We start from the raw sequence: 22,645 nt of genomic DNA on the forward strand, positions 1-22,645 counted from the left end.
TGAAATACACAAAGGGTAGCGAAAATCTATTTAGCGTTTGTTCCCTCTAAAAGGAATATTTGATTCGTGGTGGAACCAGGAATATTTCTTTAGACCGACATACAACAGCGATTTCATACTAATTTAAATTTAATAACCCACACTTTTCAATGAGAAATATAAGCCGATGTTAATTTTTTTTACTGATTTAAATTTATTGCCTTCAATTCAACGTATATCTCAATAATTGTTTTATTTCTGTCAAAAAAGAAAAGAGCAACCATTTCTATCTCTCAATACACGAAGACCAATAAAACCATTCAGCAAAAGACAAAGCTGTTCCACATATTGCTTAATAACGGCCAATTGGTCACCCGAGAGATAGGTGTTGAGAGTCCAAGCATTTGTCCGTGTCATTGGGTTACTTAAAAACAAGTCAAACAAAGACTTGTTCAGGGCAGAGGGGTGGGCGGGGGAATTTCAACTCGCAGAAGGAGTTGTCCCGACAGACAGAACGATCGTCCATCAGTGGTAAAAAGAAAGAAAGATTGGGGCAATCATCTGTACACAAGAGGTAAACCGTTGTCAGACATCGCGAGGAAAGGAGAGAAGGGGCGTTTACGTGTCTACAACAAGGAAACTCTAAGCATTGTGGGGAAAGATGTAGGCAAGTGATTGACATGTGTCTATCTGACCATCTCCCTGGTTCAAGTAGAACACTTTAGTATCAGGTGGTGGTGGAACGTGGCTAAACTGCACATCCGTTACCAATCAGATAGGATACTTGGTTTCTGCATCCGGAGGACTTTCGACAAAACACCCTGTCAGTTGAGAGAGAGCAGTACTAGGAGATATAAGATCCCCTTATCAATGTGTTCGCATCTAAACGAAAAAAATGAAAAATAAATAAATAAATAAATATTAATCTTTCTTAGCTTTCCTGCACATCTTATTCCTGTTCAAAAATTATTAATATTTTGAGAACGATTTTAACATTTCAATGCGAGTTTCATAGCACTTTTCTAAGTTCTCACTCAATGACTGTTCTGTTATGAAAAATTATCTAACAAGGACTTTCTGCAAGAATTTTCAAGAACGAGTATTTATTGCGAGCTTTTTAGTAGGATCACAATTAAAAATTGTTCATCTATTAAATTACAATAAAGGAAGCTTGTGGGGTTTTGGGAGGCTTCTGGTGAACTAAGGCAGATTTTAATTTTATTATGTCATAATTAGAAATTGTTCATCGATTAAATTAAGAGGAAAAAAGCTTGTGGGAGCTAGGGATCGCATTTCAAGGATTATACCGGAGTTTTGATGGTCCGAAACAATTTAGGAATTTTAGGATAGAACAATTTAGGATAGGAATTTTTAACAGGGAGAAATTTTTAAAATTACAAGTCAAATAAGTGTTTGAGTAATTTATTACGAGAGAAATAATTTTTAAAATTTCGATTAAAGAATCGTATAGGATAATGTTTCACACAGCAAAGAGGTCATTCAATCTTCCAGGAATCCTTAAAAGGTCGGGTAATAAATCCTCCCCATCCCAGAAACCTGGCCAGGGATACCGGCCACACAGGCAATAAAGTAGTCAAGTAATAAATCAAGTAATCAAACAATAGCTCTATTGTCGTGTACCTTCTAGTCTGACCCTACTCTTTTTTATTTCAGTAACGTATTGGTAACGATTTTCATAATTTTCAAGTAGTATAACACTAGTTATTGGGAAAAAGTCCGCTTTCGATAGAGACTTAACATTTTTCTTCCAAATATTCTATTATTGGGAGGTATCCTAATTTGATTCTTAGACATTCGTCGCTACGGTCATATACTGTTCCATACGGAAACTCAGCAGACAACAGTAACCAGCTGTTTATGGGATTTTAGTTCATCGTTGGGAAACGGAACCAAAGATATCTCCTGCACTGGATATTGCAAAACAAAGATATTTCTGCTGCATACTCAAAAATGATTCAGGAAAGGACACTCTTTGGCTACTGTACTAAATAGAAAAAGGAACCGTATTCAATTGACAGAAATATAGCTTTGCTAAATATTGTTCGTAGTAAATAAAGTATTAGTTTGATCATTTGTAAATAATAGTTATCAGTGTTAATATTAGAATGGCTCGAATTTACCACTGAGGTGAAATGGAGAAGATTTTATCATTGTTCCATGTTCACGTTCCATAGTTTATTAACCTCAGTAGCTTCTGGGGTTTAAGCCAGCAATTTTTTACTATTTTAAATTAAATGAAATATCTTGCAGGATTTTTACATTTCCAGGAATAAAATCAGCAGGCCTCAAGAAATAAAATTGTAAATACGCCACTGATGCACCTACTTCATTAACACCGCGTGAGTGTTTTATCACACTGCGAAATTAATTCCGTCGTCTAATTTAACATTATTTAACATCAGCGCTGTCTCATACCACTATCATCGCCCCTATGTTAAAACTGAAACACGAACCCTATGTGAAGACATAACATGCTAAAATGATAGTCACGCTGAGGCCACTGGGCTATGTTAAATTTGAGATGTATTAACAAAATCATGTTTTGCTAGATAGTTTCGTCACATTCAATGTCTTCAAGTTAGTATAAAAAGCAAATTAAAAATTTATGTACGAAAAGCCTCAGCACGAGAAATATATAACGAACAGATCGTAATGAGGTGAGTGAAGAAAACTCTCAAGCTGCTTGTGAAGGAAAATTTATATTAATCCGAGAATAAAATCGATGAATACTGTGGTCGCTAGCGATACACTCACAAGCGTGACCTTTAGTGCTTATCACATTTACGAATTCTGAGAAGATTAACAAATGACTGTGTATGTCGTAAATTATTTTCCTGCAAACAGACAACTGCACATTAATGGCCAGTGGCTAGTTTACTTCTCTTTGTTCTTCATGGTAATTGTTGAATATCTTAATGTTCCGTTTAAGAAGCGCCATAATGGATAGGTAAAGATTTGAGACGAATACAGTTTACTAATCATCCGTCATTTTGTCTTCCAAGTGAATTGAACAGTGACTTGCTAGTGAATTGAACAGTGACTTGCGATGGAGATTCTTATTTCTTCTGAAGAGGACATAGACATTAAGACAACAACGAATATGCTGGCTGAGTTTCATTTCAGGAAGATATATTGAGTGATGATGGTGTGGAGATATTTTTAGAGAAGCCGTCAACTGGGCTTATTGGTTCTGCACTACTGATTTCTGGGAATACTCTTTGCTTGAAACGTCGATTGTTTTGCATTGGAACAGATTTCCGGGAAGTTAGGATTACAGTTGGAAATGGAAAAGCAAGTGGGATTGGAATGTTCGAAATCAGTAGCAGACTCTTTTCAAACTGGTACGAGTTTTAGATTCGTTTCTCCTTTTGAAATCTTGGACGATCCTAGACCAAGCAGAGTTATCACTGTTGGATTAACGCAGCGTTGGTGGTATCTGTACAGGACTCCACACCATGACTTCCCTGCCACAAGTTGCCCGAATAGCAGTCGTCACATTCCAAGACGAGGTGGTGTGCTGGAAATGATTACAATTTAAGAATCAGAGCTCTGAATGTGGGAATCCACTTTTAATATATAATATCCAACCGTGATGAATTCCGAGGCCTTGATGAACTTAAATTAAGAATTACGGACTTCTTTGAAATATTCACTGACTTCATGCTTTTGATATAAACTACTTTAACTAATCTCCACGTCACCTGCATTCAAGAGTTCTCAACATGATATTACTTGACAATTAACATTCAGTAGGCAGTGATGCTCCACTGAAAAGTGAAATGTTCCCAACTTTTGTAATTTCAGGAGATTTCCCATTGACCTTCTTCAATAACAACGTGTAGCTTCTTAATTCTTTGATGTTTTATTTCTTCAATTGCGTTAGTAATCACTTTATTAACAGCAAAAGAGCATTAATGCCTAATACCAGGGACAGTTAGATTTCGAGTATCCCTGCAGTAATTGAGTTGTAATGTCAGTCACATCAAGTATGGCTCTTTTTCGAGCTTGTGAGACAGAATCGTAGGTTAACAATTCCTTAGGTATAAAAGCGAATTTGTTTACGATACGTTACGTATGGAAACAGTGTGTGGTTTCCATGACGTTACCTTGGAACGTTTATTAGGAAAACTAATGCTACTTCCCCAGCAATCTTATAGGCACGACCCCACAGGAGGATTACCATTTGGATGACGATGTTAAGAAGGGTGCGAGGTGCATAAACATCTAGTTCCATAGAAACAACACATGACCCATAACAAAAAAGAATAACTATTAAATACTTAAATTCACAAAAGTTGAGTCCTCATCAATCGAAAATAAATTACGTGTTTAAAATTGTGAGGATTTTTTCTTGATATAATATGTATTTCTATTTTCTTTAATATCTTTTTAACACCAGAAACTAACAACAAAGTGGACTCAAAAACGCAGCAGAACGAAATGGTGTACGTTCAATTCAATCAGAGGAAAAACTTTCACTGATATCCTTTTCGCAAGAATCTTACTAAACATCCACAAGTATGGGAGTGGTTTGAGCAACTGAAAATTTCAAGACCGGTCGTTCTGTATATCGTAGGACTATGATAGTCAGAGTGGGGAGTACTGCATACCTATGTTAGAATAACGGTAGTGTGTATCGAAAAGTACTGCAAGGTAGTCTTACAGGAATTGATTTACTTTTACCTCCAGTACACTTCGTACAACATGACTACTGTACTAGCAGTACATCACACTTTACTGCATACTGATACATCTTTTACATTTCTATGTCGAGCTGTTCTCTTTACATTTTGCTTACAAGAAAAAAATAAGCAAACTTTATTTAAAAAATCAGGGAAATAATTCTGAAGTTGAAACAAGCATTTACGGCACTTGCACACTCAATGCACTTAGGGATGAACATTTTCTGTATTCATAATTTACGAGATAATTCCTCCAAGATTTATCTCTATCACGAAGACATAGGTAAGAAATAGCCAAACGAAGTATGCACTTTCTTCACCGAGTACATTCAGAACGAAATACCACAGACAGTCATTGAGCTCAACTTGTCTAGTGACGCTTGTAGTTGACAAAACCGCAACCATATTCTCATTGGAATTATTTATCTCTAGTTTCGAATACACGTTTTCACGAAATTTATCATTATTTTCCAATTCGTTTCCATTCCTTTACGTCTTGCGATAGAGAGTTTGGTGTAATTAAACGGGTCCTACAACATTATGATTGGCTTTATGTACCATTAGAGAGTGTTCGTTTGATCTGTGAGCTAGGAAAGAAATTTATTGTGCAGATGGTTGAAATGGCTAATATTCTCAACTTCAAGGCATGCTGGCCTTATTACTATAAGCGATCATGTCTTTCCAATGAGAGTTTGGGACACGCTGTTCCACGTGATATGAAAATGTCCTTCAAGCCCAGTTCAATCGGTGATCTCTTTTTTACAGCAGTGAATACGCAGGAACTGTAGCAACATTCACGTACATCAGCAATCCTTGGAAAATCATTTTTGTTTAGCTAAAGTAAGACATTACTCTCCACCGGATTCTTCTATTCCTTATGGAAATACGAAACTACCGATCATGGCCTACAAAATTCAAGATATACGAAATATACCGGCTGAACATCAGGCCTCCTACCAGAACATCTAGTGTGGGAAGTTCTTGTTGAAGATGACTGAACGAGAATGTTTACACGTAACTAATCTGCAACATTACACGCATAAAACAGAGATGCTTTAATGTAACATTTTGTACTTGTACGTGTGGTCTTTTGTACAATGCTCGTGAAATAAGCCATACCTTTCCGTTTCGTAACAATAGCGTATCCAAAATTTGAAGCTAAACTAACCTAATTTAACCTTTACAACCCTAACCAAACCTAACTTATGCTAATATTTTTCTGATAGTCGTTTTGCGTTGAGAAATGTCTTAAGTCAACCATACTGAGTTTTTTTTTTTTTGTGTACATTTACTTCTCGATTTAACAGCTGATTCAACAGCAGCGATAGTCGGCCTATATGGCCGTTATTTGCGGACCTGAGCGCAGTCAATTATAACAATGTGTAAATTTTTACCTCTCTTGTAAAATATAGTTTGCATGACTTACGACGTTTCTCAAATCAGCGATTCAAATATAAAAATCATTTGCCGATAAAAAACACATTCTCGTTCCACATGGTAGGAATACAAGTTGTTTGACTTTAGTTATACACTATAAAATTGTAATTTAATATTACCTTAGGAATTGTATATCCCATTATCTCGAAGTCTTCGATTGTGTTTCGTGGTACAATGGGCAATACGGACACTATTCTTTGCACCTCATGTATCACTGCAACAGTGTAAGGCATTCTGAAACAACACAAAAGAATTATTAATTACTGATTTGAAGTAGTTGTTTAACAACATATCAATAATGCAGTAATCTAATTGTGCATAGTTATATATAGTTATAATCAGGTAACATTATTTGAAATAAACAATTTACTTCACGGTATGAATACAATTTCTGAATTTTCAACGAATTATTTACATCATTATTGTATATTCACTTTGCAATTCATTCAAATTATATTGCACATTCACATTATCATGAGTAAAATTTAAGATATTGCTATTTTTAAAATATGGACTAATATAGTTAATATGCTTTGTAAAGAAATTATTCTAGTTAGCAGGAAAAGACAAAAATGATTCTTTAGAGATACAAGTATTAATTAAAAATGTTTTTCCTTACTCGAGTTTCATTTTTCCTTAAATAAAACCATACATCATCATTACTATTGATTCATTACCTTTTATATTACTAAACTGTATACACTTAATGCTATGTTGACTAGTAAAAGTGTCCATTCTTTAATATCGCATGTGTTTAAATTTGTGGAAAACATGTATTTAAAGGATCTTTTGTAGCTGACAGAGATCGCTAATGAAAGCTTGAATTCACTGCTCAAATCTATCTGTCATTGAAAAATTTCTGTGCTTGGCGAACTACACTTCTAATAGGTTTTTTACGCTCCCTGAAAAATACCTAACCTTATCAAACGAGAAAACATTAGCAAGCTTGCCAGAAAATAAAATCCTATTCTTGTCGGATACTATCAATTTCGTTGAGTTCAATAATTACCGTATTTATCCGTGTATGCCGCGCACCTTTTCTTAAAAAGTACGGTCAAAAAACAGGGTGCGCGGCATACACGAGGAAATGTAGAATTGACTGAGCCACGAAGCATTTAACATCACGGGGAGTTTTTATTAACCTAATACTGAAATATTGTGAGTAATTTTACAAGAGTAGAAAAGTTTTAATATAAAATGACAAGTAACAGCTCATTTTTTCTCTTACATCTACATGATCGGCCGATCACAAAAATACCGTACATGTATTGCCATCTATTGGCCAAGTCTTCCACCATGCACTAGTTTTCAATAAGGATCAATGTATGGCTATTGCAGCTGATGACAATTGACTAGCTTGCAGCGTACTTGGAAATTCTTACTATGGCCACTTTTGGCGCCCGGGCATCCTTTTGTAAATTCATGGTACTAGTGGTATTTGAATCCCAGTCGTATTTGTTATTCTGTGAAGCAGGTACTATTAACATTCAAGTACCCCGTGTTACGTTGGTGAGTACCGATATAGGCCTACGCTACCATACATGAAAGTCAGTGATTTGTGTGGTTTTACGTGCTGTTCTTAAATTGATGTACGCTGCTTACACGACTTTTTTTTTTAATTTTAACGTTCCAGAAATTGGGATGCGCGGCTTACACGGGGGCGCGGCATACACGCGTAAATACGGTATATGTCATTAACATATGCCAATAAGTGTATACGTTTTTACCTTTTCATATGTTCAATACTTGGATTGGCATTTCTGTCTAAGATTTTATCTATTTCTTCTTGAACTTTCCGTTGAATGTTAGGGTGTAGCATCATATACAAAACAATAAAGCTGAGTGTGTTACTTGCAGTATCTATTCCTCCAAGAAACATATCAGCAATTATGTCAATAATTGCATTATCTGAAGAATAAAGACAGTTACATGAGAACACACCTAAATTATTGCTTAAGTTAAAATAAAATCTAATTATTCAGAAATTCATACTTAAATTAACATTGAACGACAAAGGCGTCGTAAAGTAAAACGACTGAACATGACCGAATATGGCTTTGTTGTAAATGTGAGGTAATTAGTACTACATTTTGTCACGTGTGAGAATGATCGTTGATAAATCAGATTATTAACTTTGTGAGTAAAACCTAGCAGCAACGAGAAGCAACTACCGCATTCCACTATTTAATTAGAGGATTGTCTGCATTGTTGTGTCGGTGGTGATATTCTACTTACTAGAAAATCTGTTCAGACATGTGACCATATTGGCTATGTGAAAGCTTGGTAAAAATCATAAGACAGAAATAATTTTATTAACTGTCATCGTGGTCCTGTGTTGTCATCTATACAATCAGTGTCAAAACCTTACTGAATTAGAAAGGCTTAATAAATGAGGTTTTGCGAGTAACAAGAATACGCGATACCATGCCTACCACTCTAATCGCTTGTATTGCGCATGACTATCTCCCAAAGTGTAGGAGAAATGTTCTATGTGCGAAGTATTACATAAATTTGCTTTTCAAACGTGGCGCCAGCAAATTTTCAAATAGAACCAAATCCGCGAGTGTGTGGCTTACGGGAAAATGAAAATTTGAGTGAATTTGGAAAATTTCAATCCAAAATATCCCTTTACGAAATGTTTGGTCCCCTGAACCGGTTCATCTGCATATATTCAGATATAACACCTTGAAATATACTTCTATCTCTTCGTTTCTCATGCGCGAAATCATATATAATACGTTGAATAGTTACGAGGGAGAAAAGTATTTTCGAATCCTGTTTGAACATGCAATATATAATGTTGAAACAAGAAAAAATCGCGAATAAGTAATGTTTTCTTAACCACAACACTATTCATCAAAGTATCATTTTATATACAGCGTTCTTTTTCAGAACGGAACAAGGTTTCAGATGTTCCGCTTCATACATGTGTGTGACTGATCCCTAAAAACCCTTTCGGGAAGGGGGAGTTGTGCTCTTCTGGAACAGCCTAGGCTACAATTACCAGGATATAATCTAACTTGAAATATACTCCTGTCCAGTCCAGTGGAGTATTTAGGGGGTGGCTATCTGTCTCAAGCCCCCCCCCCCCAAATAAAATTGTTATATGCGCAACTTCATTAAAATTTGTCAGCACTCAAAAGGAAAAATCCAAGTGCTAATTCACGTGCTGTGCATAGCTCCCGAAACAAAATCCTAAATACGCCACTGCTCCTGTCCCTTCATAACGTATGTATTAAGTAATACTGCAATATCTTGAATAGTTGCGAGGGAAAAATATTTCCTATTCTTTCTCAGTTCCGAAGCTGAGATCTTCCAATGGCATTAGGATAACTGCTTCCTTGTAACTATTCAGTATATTACGTGACTTGGCACATAAGTTACGAAGGAACAGGATTGTGTTTCAAGTTAGATTGTATCTGGATTAACACAGCCAAGACAGGTTGAGGGTTTAAAAACTTCCCTTATTGACTATTTTGAAGTGGATATTTAACGGCAGTAGATATCTAATTGAAGGCATGGGTAAATGAAAATCCTGCCGGTCTTTCTGTCCTCCTGGCAGCAAACGCATAGTCAGAGCAAGCGGCAGGAGGTATAGAAATTCTCAGGAAGATCAATTTAATGGAAAATGACACCTGTTGCTTTTACTCTCTCTGGTTAAACGAACTTGTGAAATTTAGGCTTTTGCCCCTGTACTATATCTTTGTTTCTAACAAAATTTATTTTCTTTCAATATGCTCCAAGGAGGATTGGAGCTCAAAGTGAATTCCGCCCCTGAAAGTAATATAGAAACTCAACTGCATGAAACATGAGGAATATAACATCTGATACTCAGTAAAGGTTTTACAATGACTGCATAACAAAGAAAGGCTATAAAAAATATAAGGTAAATTTTTCGTTTTTTCCCATATCTCCCTTTTTCCCCTCGCCTTGAGAAAATGGGGAAAACATTTTTATTTTCAAACTTTTCAGTTTCGACCCATTACAACACTAATCTGCATTCACTAAACTACGAGGTCTCTGAAACATTAACTATAACTAGATAACTAATGAAATTCCTTCTACGAATATTGAAATGAGGGAATCGAGATTAGAATCGTCTCCTATCTATCGACCACATTTTTCTTTGTATATTTATAATGCTTCTGTACCTACTAATAATAGTAGTATAAATGAAATCAGTTTCAACATAATTTGGGCTAGTTTTCGGTACCAGATTTTAAAAATAGAAAAACCTTACTTCTTTAACATATTTGAAAAAAAAAACATTTACACATGTTTTTGTGCATCACACTTTGAACAGATTACTTCGCATTTGCCTTTACGCCATCTCATTTTGAAAAATAGACTTGTTCTTATATCGGGTGTTGCAAAATAAGTGTTACAACTCTTGGGAGATGACTCCTGCCATTGAGACAAGAAAAAAAGTTCTCTTGAACTTTCGGCTATCGGACATAGTTTCAGATCTACAAGGTGCCGAAAGCGTGGGAAAATGACTTTCGGACGCCAATAGTTCCGAAACTATCCAACGTAAAGAGGGCGGGTAAAAAATTCACTGAAGAAGTCGTACCTGCTGTATTAAATTTTGCATGTTTCACAATCCTACCATGCACGCGCAAGGGATTCCCCAAAGGAACGTAGGGAGTCCCGGATAATCTGCCAAATAAAATTTGTCTAAATGGATATGAATTGAAAGGGTTTCTACCAGGTAACAATAATTCGTTTGTATTAAGTCGATATCTGGAACAAATACAAAATGGCGGACACCTTCATGCCCGTTGTGTGTGGTTGCATAATCGCCAGGTACGGGTGCTGGCCAACAGTGACGTTCTGAGTATTAAGTGTAGCGAATTTGTACTCAAATGCTCTAGAAAGACATCTGGAGTGTCAGTAGAGAACAACAGATGAAGCAGGGTGATTCACATGTGTGGAAACACTTAAGAAAAATGCACTCATACTCAGTAAACTTGAGTTCAAAGCGTCGGAAATGTAAGGATTAACGTCAAGAACATGAAAGCCATTGCAAATTCACCAATAATATTCTCTCTATCCGATGCAATATGATGTGCACGGTTGCATGCCAATAAGGATGCAACAACTGAGGCCAAGTTGAAATTATGCAAGAAGACTCACAAAGAAACTGGATAAACTAAATGAATGTCAGTAGTGGGATCACATGATCAATATTAAAATATAGCCAATGTCTGTGTTGATATCAACATGAGCTAGTGAACAAATGTCAACATGTCCCACTTCTGCTGGGACACCGTCCCAAGTGCAAAAACGAGGAAAATAACGTTGTACATTCTGCTATTACATCTGGTGCACATTTTGGTAGAACGTAACTAGAACACGATTGTATCAATGTCCCTCTTTGTTTGGGACATTGTCCCACAGTCGACACATATGAAAAGAAATCTCTTAATCCATTTTTCAAATTCTGATAGAGCGTGAAATTAAAAAAAAAAAAACTTGTATCATGTCCCACGTTTTCTGGGACGTATGACGTACTCGAAACATAGGAAAATACCACCAGAAATTCGTATCTTACACACACAGTGTACATGCCAAGACACAGACGAAAATTAACCAATTTGCACATGTAACACTACCGCTAGAACACCATACATATGAAAAATAAAACGACATGAGAAATAGGAAGAAACGTCTTAAGACGTTCACAACTTCACGTTCTGATTGTTCACAACTGTGCAGTGGGAGTAACAAAATGAAACATGCAAGCATATTCAAAAAGGCTGTACAAGAGCGCTTGCCAAACAAAGTGGGTACTCCTCAAAGAAACGAATACAGAGAAAGTGAGACTATCTCGAAGCCTGAGGGCTAGAGCGCTTTCTTTTGCTCGCATGGTCGCAGTTTCCAATCCTACTGGGAGCCCAAGGCCTCAGATTCAACACCCGAGTAGTTATTTTCCTACTTTTCGCACGTAGGACGGTGTCCCAGCAGAAGTGGGACATGTTGACATTTGTCCATTAGCTACATGTTGATATCAACACACACATTGGCCACATTTCAATATTGATCATGCGATCCCACTACTGATATTCATTTAGTTTATCCAGTTTCTTTGTGAGTCCCCTTGCACAATTTCAACTTGACTTCAGTTGTTGCATCCTTATTGGTATGCAACCATGCACATCATATTGCATCGGATAGAGAGAATATTATTGGTGCATTTGCAATGGCTTTCATGTTCTTGACGTTAATCCTTACATTTCCGACGCTTTGAACTCAAGTTTACTGAGTATGAGTGCATTTTTCTTAAGTGTTTCCACACATGTGAATCACCCTGCTTCATCTGTTGTTCTCTACCGACACTCCAGATGTCTTTCTAGAGCATTTGAGTACAAATTCGCTACACTTAATACTCAGAACGTCACTGTTGGCCAGCACCCGTACCTGGCGATTATGCAACCACACACAACGGGCATGAAGGTGTCCGCCATTTTGTATTTGTTCCAGATATCGACTTAATACAAACGAATTATTGTTACCTGGTAGAAACCCTATCAATTCATATCCATTTAGACAAATTTTTATTTGGCAGATTATCCGGGACTCCCTACGTTCCTTTGGGGAATCCCTTGCGCGTGCATGGTAGGATTGTGAAACATGCAAAATTTAATACAGCAGGTACGACTTCTTCAGTGAATTTTTTACCCGCCCTCTTTACGTTGGATAGTTTCGGAACTATTGGCGTCCGAAAGTCATTTTCCCACGCTTTCGGCACCTTGTAGATCTGAAACTATGTCCGATAGCCGAAAGTTCAAGAGAACTTTTTTCCTTGTCTCAGTGGCAGGAGTCACCTCCCAAGAGTTGTAACACTTATTTTGCAACACCCGATATGTATATATATATATATATATATATATATATATATATATATATATATATATATATATATATAAGAACATCAATTACCTTTAATTTCGTACTTGCTTCATTACAAACGCTCAGTATTTGTCCAAAATATTGTAGAATGTATATTTACAAGTTTATCCACAATCTATACCATTATACAGGGTGTTTCAAAGCAACACCGACAACGTTTGGGGGGTGATTCCTGACACCAAGAAAAGACAAAAGGTATAGACCAACCTGGATGCACATATGCTTCCTTTAGGAGTTATAGGTTGCTGAAAACACGAAAAAAATAACTTTAAAGGTCCTAGCTTCAAAACTATGGGACGTATCGTAGTCGAGTCAAGACTTCACTTAGGAACTAGTATGTGTCCTATCCAAAAAATTAATTTTTCATAAGCCTAAGGTACTCACGAAGCAATTTTTAGAGATGGAGTTTGGCTACGGGCATATAATTTGAAGTACTCACCAACTACCCCTATAAAAACTGTTGCAGAAGTACCACAGGATTCTGTAACTTGGATATTTGGATAGGGAACATACTACTTCCTAAGTAAAGTCTTGACTCTATTACGATATGTCCCATAGTTTTGCAGCTATGGACCTTTAAATCTTTGTGTGTGTGTGTGTGTGTGTTTTCGGTAGCCTATAACTCCGAAACTAAGCATTTGTGCACTTAGGTTGGTCTACACTTTTTGTTTTATCTTAATGTCAGGAATCACCTCCTAAACAATTGTCGGTGCTGGTTTGAAACACCATATATATATTGTGATAATATGGCAGTATATATTGTCTCAAAGAATCTGAAAAGTATTTACCTTTCGCCAATTGATCTAATATTGTATAATATACTCTTAATATACCGGGAAATTCTGAATGTCTCTAGCATCGTCAAAAATAGTACAATATCATACTCCATACTAATATTTGTCTATACCTGTTATTTCAGGATCTTCTTTACTTGCACTAAGTAAACTGTCTATAAGATCTCGTTCATAACCACTAATGTGTGTTTCTCTATGTTCCCCAATTGCTGTCTGAAATAACGGAAATGTGTAAATTACTGCCTCACAAATGTCTTCTATATTTGGAATTTTAAAAAAAAATATATTATTGTGAATACATGGAACATAAATGGCAAAGTTAGTAAAATATTTAAATAAAAAATATCTAGCATACATCTAGCATATACACAGAAAATTAACCAAGAAAACAACTATTTTAGAACAATTATTTCTTATTGATACACATGCTGATGTCGATTTATAAGACACAGGAAGAAAACTCAATTAGGAAGTTACAAGATCCTTCATAAGCTACATTTAAACAGACATCCTGGCTGGAGAACATTGTTTTAGTACATGTTTAAAGTTAAAAATAATCAAGTTGTTAGAAAAGAAACGTCTTTAGGGTACCAATCTAAATTAACACAAAGATAAATGCAAATATACAATAATAATAAATTTGTATTAACCCATTTGAACCCAAATTAATTTTTTGTCGAATTTAATCTTCGTTCCTGCGAGATTGGTAGAAAAAGACGTAAATAACATATTTAAATACGTTATGGTCCACGAAAATGTCATGGACCTCTTATTTGGTAATATTCCATTTTTGGAACAACGGGCCTGAGAGGGTACAGGTTTCTGAAAGAAAATATTTGAGTTAAGCCAGGCTAAAGTACTATTTTGTTGAAATTTTAGGTTATAGATCTTACAATAAATTGCAATATTCATTAAATACAAAGTGTACAAATATTAAAACATGTTAATATTATCCATATCCACATAGCAACAGATTTTTTTTTTTTTTTTTTTACATTATACTTATTTTCCAATACATTATATTCTTACTACTGATGGAAAATAAAGAAGCACTTCCTTGTTGTGTTACTTTCATACTGTCCACATCTTGATTGTCTTTCTGATTTTACAATGAAATGTCCTTCTTTGTCATATCCCACTTCATTTACTGCTCGCTTGTTGACTGGTCGCACTTGGTTCGAAATAGGTCTTCCAACAATTGCAGGTTGTTGATATTACATTTCTTAACGTGACTTTCCAGAAGGCTGACTTTCATTACATGTACTAGGTTTCGGAGCTTCATCCAACAAACCCTTAGCTGGCTGCTTTGCATTACCGTAAAAGAAGCTTCTCCTTTAGCGAGCAGCTGATTTCTAGATAGCCTCTCTATGTCTGTTTCATCTTCTTACACACTATCTTCCTCCGAGAACTCTTCATTTTCTGGTGGTGTGATGACAATAATATGCTTTTATCTATGTGCGAAAATTTATTGTTTTTTATCTCACTGCAGCAAAGTGAAATCCATAATAAATGTTACAAATATAATCGGGCATACCTAACAACTCCTATATGTACCATGCAGTAAATGACCGATCAAGACACCTGCAACTCTATTCGCTTGTCATATTTAACTGAAAAAGAGCTCCGTCATGTCTAAACGGTTAGCGTACACGCCTTTGGCGTGTGAGACCGGGTTCGATTTCCGGGGGGAATCATGTGGTTCGGATTCCACGTTAATCAGTAGGTCCCGCCTCATATAGCCTCGTTGCTGAAAGGGACGTTAAATTCAGAATCAACTCAACTCAACTCAACTGAAAAGCGTACCGCATTGTTGTAACAATTAGATCAATCATTTGTTTATAAATTCCTCCTCCTCCCTGAGACCAATAAATTGCGAATGCAAGCGCAAAATGCCCTCAAAAGTGGTACAAATGGCATCAAATAAAAAATACGTTCATAAAATGTACGAAACAATTACTAATTCATCAAATAAAATAACCATATTCTATAGTTTTATGGGTACATTTACGCCCGTTGTTCCAATAATGGAACAAACAAAATGCAAACTTCATGTACCCGTTCGAGCCCGCTGTTCCAATATTGCAACATTCAAAATTCTAAACCACTTTTATTTATAACAATCATAATTAATCGTTGCATTTCACATGCACTGAAAACTTAATACTTCTCCTTCTCAAATAGTATTATATACTTAGAAAATTCATAAATGTACAAAAAGAGTTACTTGCCTCCTATGAGACGCCATAATTTGTTCTTAAGCAACGCAACTTATGTCGACAGTACACATCGTTCGCGCCAATTCAAGACAAAGGCAAGTTATCTGCTAAACCACTGATATCAAATTAAAAGGTCCATACAAAAATTGTTACTTTTATTCACGAAATATGATAAATAAAATTAAAGTAAAAAATGTTCCAATTTTGGAACAACGGGTTCAAATGGGTTAAATTTGAAAACCCACACTCTATCGCTTTTGCAGGACCATACTAAAAGTAAAGCAGGCATTTTAATTTGAGGGCTTTATTTTCATACATGTTTAAACTAAAGTGGACATAATCTTACTGCTCAAAGTTAGTATGATATGTCTCCATGTATCCAAATGTAATTATTTAACAATTTTGCATTTATATATTTACCTTAATTTTGACGGAGATATCTGTAAAAAATAAAGTTTTAATATTTCATCCTTGTTTTATTTATCTTGTATGAAATAGTATTTCAATCACATTCGCTATGTTCATTACCCAAGTTCAACTAGTTAGATGATTGTTATACAATTATTGTGCTATAGTTTAATTGAAGTATATTTATGAAATATTGACATATTTATGTTTGTGAAAATGAATGTATTTGCCATAAAACTTTACAAAATATAGATTGTTTAACTACTAAATCAAGGAAGAAATTGAAGAGTAGAAATTAATTCGGAATTTTGAAGCTAATTCGGAAAAGAAAGGAAGAAACTGATTGGGGCTTTGACAAGAAATTGTATTGTAAGAGATAGGAAGAAGGAATTGAGTTAAGTAAAAGGTGCTATAACTAAGTATTCCCGACTCCAACAAATTTCACAGGGGGCTTTTGCACCTTCAAAACTTTTCAACAGAACAGAACAATTATGTATTCACATATTTAAGTCTACTGTATGTGTGTGAAGTTTCGTTGAATTCATGAATGATCTTTTCAGGGTTATGCTAAAGATGAACGAAAAATATCACTTTCACCTGACAACATGCTTCTATAGGACTTCTGCCCTCCTAAACAGTTTTCCCCAGGGAAGAAAGCAACACATGTTCACTCCTTTTATATCTACTATTTCTCTATGAAATTTCATTACAGTTGTTCGTGTCTTTCTGTGGATTTCTGCATTGGTTAGATTCAATTTCAATACAGCTTCTGTCGTCTTAAGTCGTTTTTCTGCAGAAATGAAAATATTAGTGTTCGTCCACTCTATGTCTACTTTCTACGTACGAAATTTCATGAAAATTGAAGTTCAACACTGTGCGGAGGTTCCTTGTAATTATTTCTGATTGCTAAAATAGTGTGACGTAGAAATTTACCAGTTGCTTTCCCCTTTCTTTATTTTGCCTAAACCTATTTGCCTACATCACTACCTTTCTGTACTTTCAGAAGTGCATTGAAATCTTCCAAGTTTGATATAGCTCGAATTAGTTCGGTTTAACTTGTATGTTATACAGGATGTTTTAAAATAAATATTTCACTTTTAAGGTTTTATAGTATTTATTACAATTAACTTACAATTATAATAATACATCAAATCAGAGAGCAACTCAAACAGTTTTGTATAAATGCAGTCGCATGCATTGTTTCCCCTATCTGCCGTTAGAAAGCATTAGTAGTGAAAATGGCGACTAGTGAGAAGAAAGCTTTTGGTTTTACATTCTGCAAAGACTGAATCTGTAGTTACAGTGCACAAAAAGAGAAAAACGTTGTTTTAACGCGTACTTAGAGAATTGAAAACATCCATAGAGCGATACTTATTTGATGGTGTTAACTCATATGCAACGAAAGATCAAAATATTTTGGGGCAATAACCAATTGCGCAGTGCTACCAAATAACAGGAATATAGTATATATCTAACTAGTCTGCATTTACAGAAACTGAAGGACAAGATAAGTGATGTGATCCCGAATATCCCGGATGAGCACCATCAACACGCAATTCTCGATTTCACTAGACTCCAACAGTTCTTTGAATTGAATGATGCGAAATTCAAGTATGGCAATGAATCTTAACAAGGAGAAGAAAATTGGAACCTTATGGTAAGTGCAGGAAACATTCTCTGTTAACTATCTAAATTATTTTCGACTTACAGAGTATTAGTTTCCTACAAAACTTTTGGGCCTACTGTATATGAAGAGATAACTATGTGCAGGAGATGTTTTTGCAATTGAAGGGTTTGGTGCAAGGAGGAGGCAGCTCCAGTTTTTTCAGTATGTAGCAAATTAAAAAAAAGTTTTAAAAATTCACGCCAACTCGGAGTACAGGCAGCTCCATCTGCCGCATTTCTTTGGAACTAGCGGGTGGAGCTGCCTCATTCTTGTACCATTCTTGTGTGATAGGAGTGCAACTCAATAGCGGTACAAAGTGGAGCTGCCTCCTCCTTGCACCAAATCCTTCAATTACTCTTTGCAAATACAGTGAAACCTGTCTATTTTGGCCACCATTGGTTCCATTGAAAAGTGACCAACTTAGACAGGTGGCCAACTTACAGAAAATAAGTGCGATTTGTTTATTTTTAGAATAGAGTTTCTAGTATTACTTGATTGTAAAATTTTAATAAGCAGTGGCACGACAGCTACTTATAAATAATGTATATAGAGTAATCATAAAAATATACAGTACTAGAAAATATTACTATAGTATGTTTAATATATGTGCATATCTTTTTCTTCCTGAAAACTAGTCTGGTACATTTGATTATTCGGATTGAAAACACAATAACACAAACAACCATGAAATGGACGCGTATGTACGCAGTTTATTGAAATTGATATTATAGCACATTAAGTTATTCAGATTGAAAACAAGAAAAGCTGTTATAAATTGAGAAATTCATATGCAATTTATATGACTTCTTTTCAGTTGTTACTGAATGGTGGTTCATTCTAGACGTGTTTGTTTTATTCTTTTTGGCAGATATGCACATACTAAAATTGTAGTTAACTACCTCTTGTTAATGAGCTAGAAGTGTTTCCCTCGGAGCAAAAGATGTTTTGAGAAATTCTTGAGGGATTTCATATCTCAAAAACTTCGCTATATTTTGACATGGCGACTAGTGCTAATAGTTGGCAATTGAGATGGTTAGTTTTAACCTTGAGAATTTTGTGGAATTACTAAAGCTCCCCACTGATGAGAGGAGTTGATATAGCTAATGGTTTTACCAAAACAGACAGGGTAAACAAATACGTACAACCATTTCCTGAATTCCTGTACGTGCTTTTTCTTATTCACGTCTTCCTTCACCACCCCTTTATGAGGGTAGCGTTCTAACCATTGACCTCCAAGAACAAATCGTGCGAATCTATGCTTTTTTGTGTCCAGTCACAAATACAGAACATCTGCCTCTCATATGGGAATTCGAAAGAGTTAAGAAAAATAACAAAACTGTATTTTGCGTGGCCAAGATACGCAGGTAAATTTATCATTATCATCATAGGGTAAACATTGCTTCAGTGTGGCCAACTTATAGAGTAGTAAGTAACGAATGCTTTATGGGAAAATGCAGGTTCAAGACCAACTAGGCCAAGATAAGCAGATGGCCAACTTAGAGAGGTGGCCAAGTTGACAGGTTTCACTGTATTTATCAATTATTTTCCTTATTTCAAGATTTTAAAAATCCTGTTATTCTTGACATAAATTTGAATTAAAACTAATGACTAATGTCTTTAAAATTTTTGTACTTCATTTTACAATAAAATAATAAGTCAAATTTACTCAATTTAGATCAAAATATGAACTTATTCTTTAGTAATTTACTGTGCAGTATTTATAATAGAATATAGTCATCATAATTTTGAACAAGTATACTGAGTTTTCCACCAATAAGAGTTACTTTACCATCAGTCATATGTGTTTAATAGTTATAATACTAAAATTTTAAACTCACTCAGTCAATTTAATTATTTAGTCAGTGATAATCTCTATACTAATATTGGTATTCTAAGCAAATGATTTGTGAAATGAAATAAATAATTTTACATACATTAAAAATTCAATTAAGAATCATTTTTAACTAATCATTTTTTAAACAAATTTCTTTAATGAACGGGAAGAAATAATATTGTCTTGATATGAAGAAAGGTTTCCATAGAATATGTTTGAACAATAAAGGAATAGAGTTTATACGTTTACCTTAAAATGGAAACGACTAAGATTGCCTAATTTTAGTTGCGCATTGTATCCTGTTAAATTTGGTAGTATAAAACGAAGCGACGGAAAAGCGTTTAGAATCATTAAAGAATTTGTCACTGCATGTTCAAATTCAGCAATAATATTAATCACTTCCAATAAAATTGGATCATCGTACTGGTATTTATGTCCTTGAACCATGTTCCAAATGCAATTCAATACGGGTACATGAAATGCTTCTTCCATTTGTACTGTTGTCGTTCCTGTTTTCTGAATCTGCACTTTTAAACTTGCAACGAGGTTCTCACACTCTTGAACAATCATTGACTCCATGTTTCTGTTCTTAAAACAAAAGTCTTTCAAGAATTTGTTACATACATCTCTGTGCTTACGCCAAATTTCTCTGGTAGTAAAAATTATCCCTACAAGAAAAAAATGTCAGGCGTTTTAAAATAACGAGAATATTATAACTTTACTGACAGATTCTGATACATCCTCAAGCAATCTTAGTTGACAGTAATGAAATTTATCTACATATGTAAATTCGTGGTATAATAGACATCAGAAAACTTTACGACACTGCATAAATTATGTGATTGCAACAACTTGTAATTAAAACTACCAAAAACTGTTGCTGTACAATTATAGAAGCGAAGGAAAGATACAATCATTATAAACACTTAATGCACCATTTTAAGGTGTGTGAAAAATCTAACCATGTCGTTTATTCTCCGGGATAGTATGAGATATCAAATTGCTCTAAACAGTATTTTGATATTACATCTGTTGAAGACCATATCTGAAACATAGATTTGATTCTTATCGACACATGTTTTGAAATAAAACATATTTAAAAAGTATAATTTTCAATTATCTGTAATTTTGTTCCTATTCATTCGAAATACGTCATACCAAGATCATACATAGTATTCAACACTAACTCATAAGATACTTTAGATATGTATTCCTGTTCTGTACTAACAAGGCACATTCGGGAGATGTCACCTCGGGATTCGTGTAAAATTGATTCAAACGTAAATTTCTCAGCTACCCAATGTGTATTGCAATAATTTTAGGGGCCCAGTCATTGGGGGTAAAGTGAGTACTTTTCAAACATTTTGCTGCATATCTAGTATATATTTGTATTTAACTGACAACATATTGGTAATTTGTACGCTTTAAACTTTCTGCTAGAAAATAAATATAGAGTTATACAAAGATATTTTAAGACAAGATAGAGAAAAACCAAGGAATATTCATTGTCTGAGTTACTCACTCCACCCCGAATGTCGAGGTGAAGTGGGTAGGTGCATGAGATGAAGTGGGTATAAAGATAGCTTTAAGTTTACAGTGAGAACTATCCACCAGACTATTTAGCTCAAGTAAAGATATAAATCCTTATCTCCAGTTTTTGTTAAAAACGAAATTACATGGATAGCAATGGGCAATGTGACAAATGCTATCAATTCTTCGAAAGTAAATTGTAAAGAATATTCACTAGAAAGGTGAAAAGTGATACATTTTCTCGACACAATGTGAACTAGAGTTATTTTTTTTCTTACACTAGCATAGCTGAAACAATGGTTTATATTTTTCAACACAAGGAACACAACCATCCTTCTCCACTGGACACTCTAGGGTGAAATAGACAAGGACATAGTACGGAATAAAACAACAGTCAACATTTGCCACACACAAAATGCAACTTAATAGAAGTAGAAATACAGCATTTATGATACCAAACACCACATTTTTCGCAGAATATTCAGTTGAGAAATATGCTAGACGTTGCACTGGTGAAAGATTTTTCTGCAGAACCTGCATGTCTTCTAAGGAGGTATTTTCTGTACGCGAGGATTCATAGTGAACAGACTTCCTCGAGTTTTCCGTACTCAACTTCATGTTATTGTCTGGACGTTCAGATTGAAGAAACATCCTAGATTTTGTCCCTCTCAATTTCGGAATATGGTCTGAAAACATCAAAATCTAAGATCCCTACATTGCTTTCTTCTCCACTGAAGGACTCTTGTAAGATGAAAATAGAATCTCTCGTACTCCTGTTGGTGGTGATTCTTGTTTGTCGAGCTCCTGCTTATTAATCAGGGACGTCCATTGACTAAATTGTAACAAGTTTATAATCGGATATGGCCAATCTGTTTAGTGGAAATAAGTTAGCAGCTGTCGTAGCCTTTCCCCATGCTTCATTTAGTAGGTAACCAAACTGAACTTTAGCTAATGATCTATCTGCATGTGAGAATAGCCACTGGTTGCATACTTGCTTAAAGAATACACAGAGATCGGAAGAAAGCCTTATGAGAAGACTGCAACCATGAGTCGTGTGACATTTCTTGTTGAATGGACTATTCAAGCACTTCCAATAACTTCGAATGAGCTGCAAGACCATTCATGACAAGTAAGCAACGTCAATGTGACTTTAACTGAGCGAAGTGTTT

At 35.2% G+C, this 22,645-nt stretch overlaps 2 protein-coding genes across 2 annotated transcripts in view; both read right to left on the reverse strand.

Annotated features, from left to right (window-relative positions):
* LOC145662112 (farnesoate epoxidase-like) overlaps window positions 1-6,362 on the reverse strand; it is a 31,244-nt gene extending 24,882 nt beyond the window's left edge. Inside the window, exon 1 of the mRNA XM_081727448.1 lies at window positions 6,239-6,362. Coding sequence (XP_081583574.1) covers window positions 6,239-6,352 — 114 coding nt within the window. The 5' untranslated portion in view covers window positions 6,353-6,362. The remainder of the gene's footprint in view (window positions 1-6,238) is intronic.
* Window positions 6,363-7,842: 1,480 nt separating this feature from the next.
* On the reverse strand, window positions 7,843-20,525 carry LOC145661682 (methyl farnesoate epoxidase-like). The gene is made up of 3 exons (XM_081727009.1): window positions 20,196-20,525; window positions 13,936-14,035; window positions 7,843-8,027 (listed from the first exon to the last, which is right to left on the reverse strand). Exons 1-3 carry the CDS (start codon window positions 20,523-20,525, stop codon window positions 7,843-7,845), a joined length of 615 nt encoding a protein of 204 aa, XP_081583135.1.
* Window positions 20,526-22,645: the final 2,120 nt, after the last annotated feature.

Source organism: Thermobia domestica, chromosome 10, assembly GCF_964235325.1.
Source record: "Thermobia domestica chromosome 10, izTheDome1.hap1.1, whole genome shotgun sequence".
NCBI lineage: Eukaryota > Metazoa > Arthropoda > Insecta > Zygentoma > Lepismatidae > Thermobia > Thermobia domestica.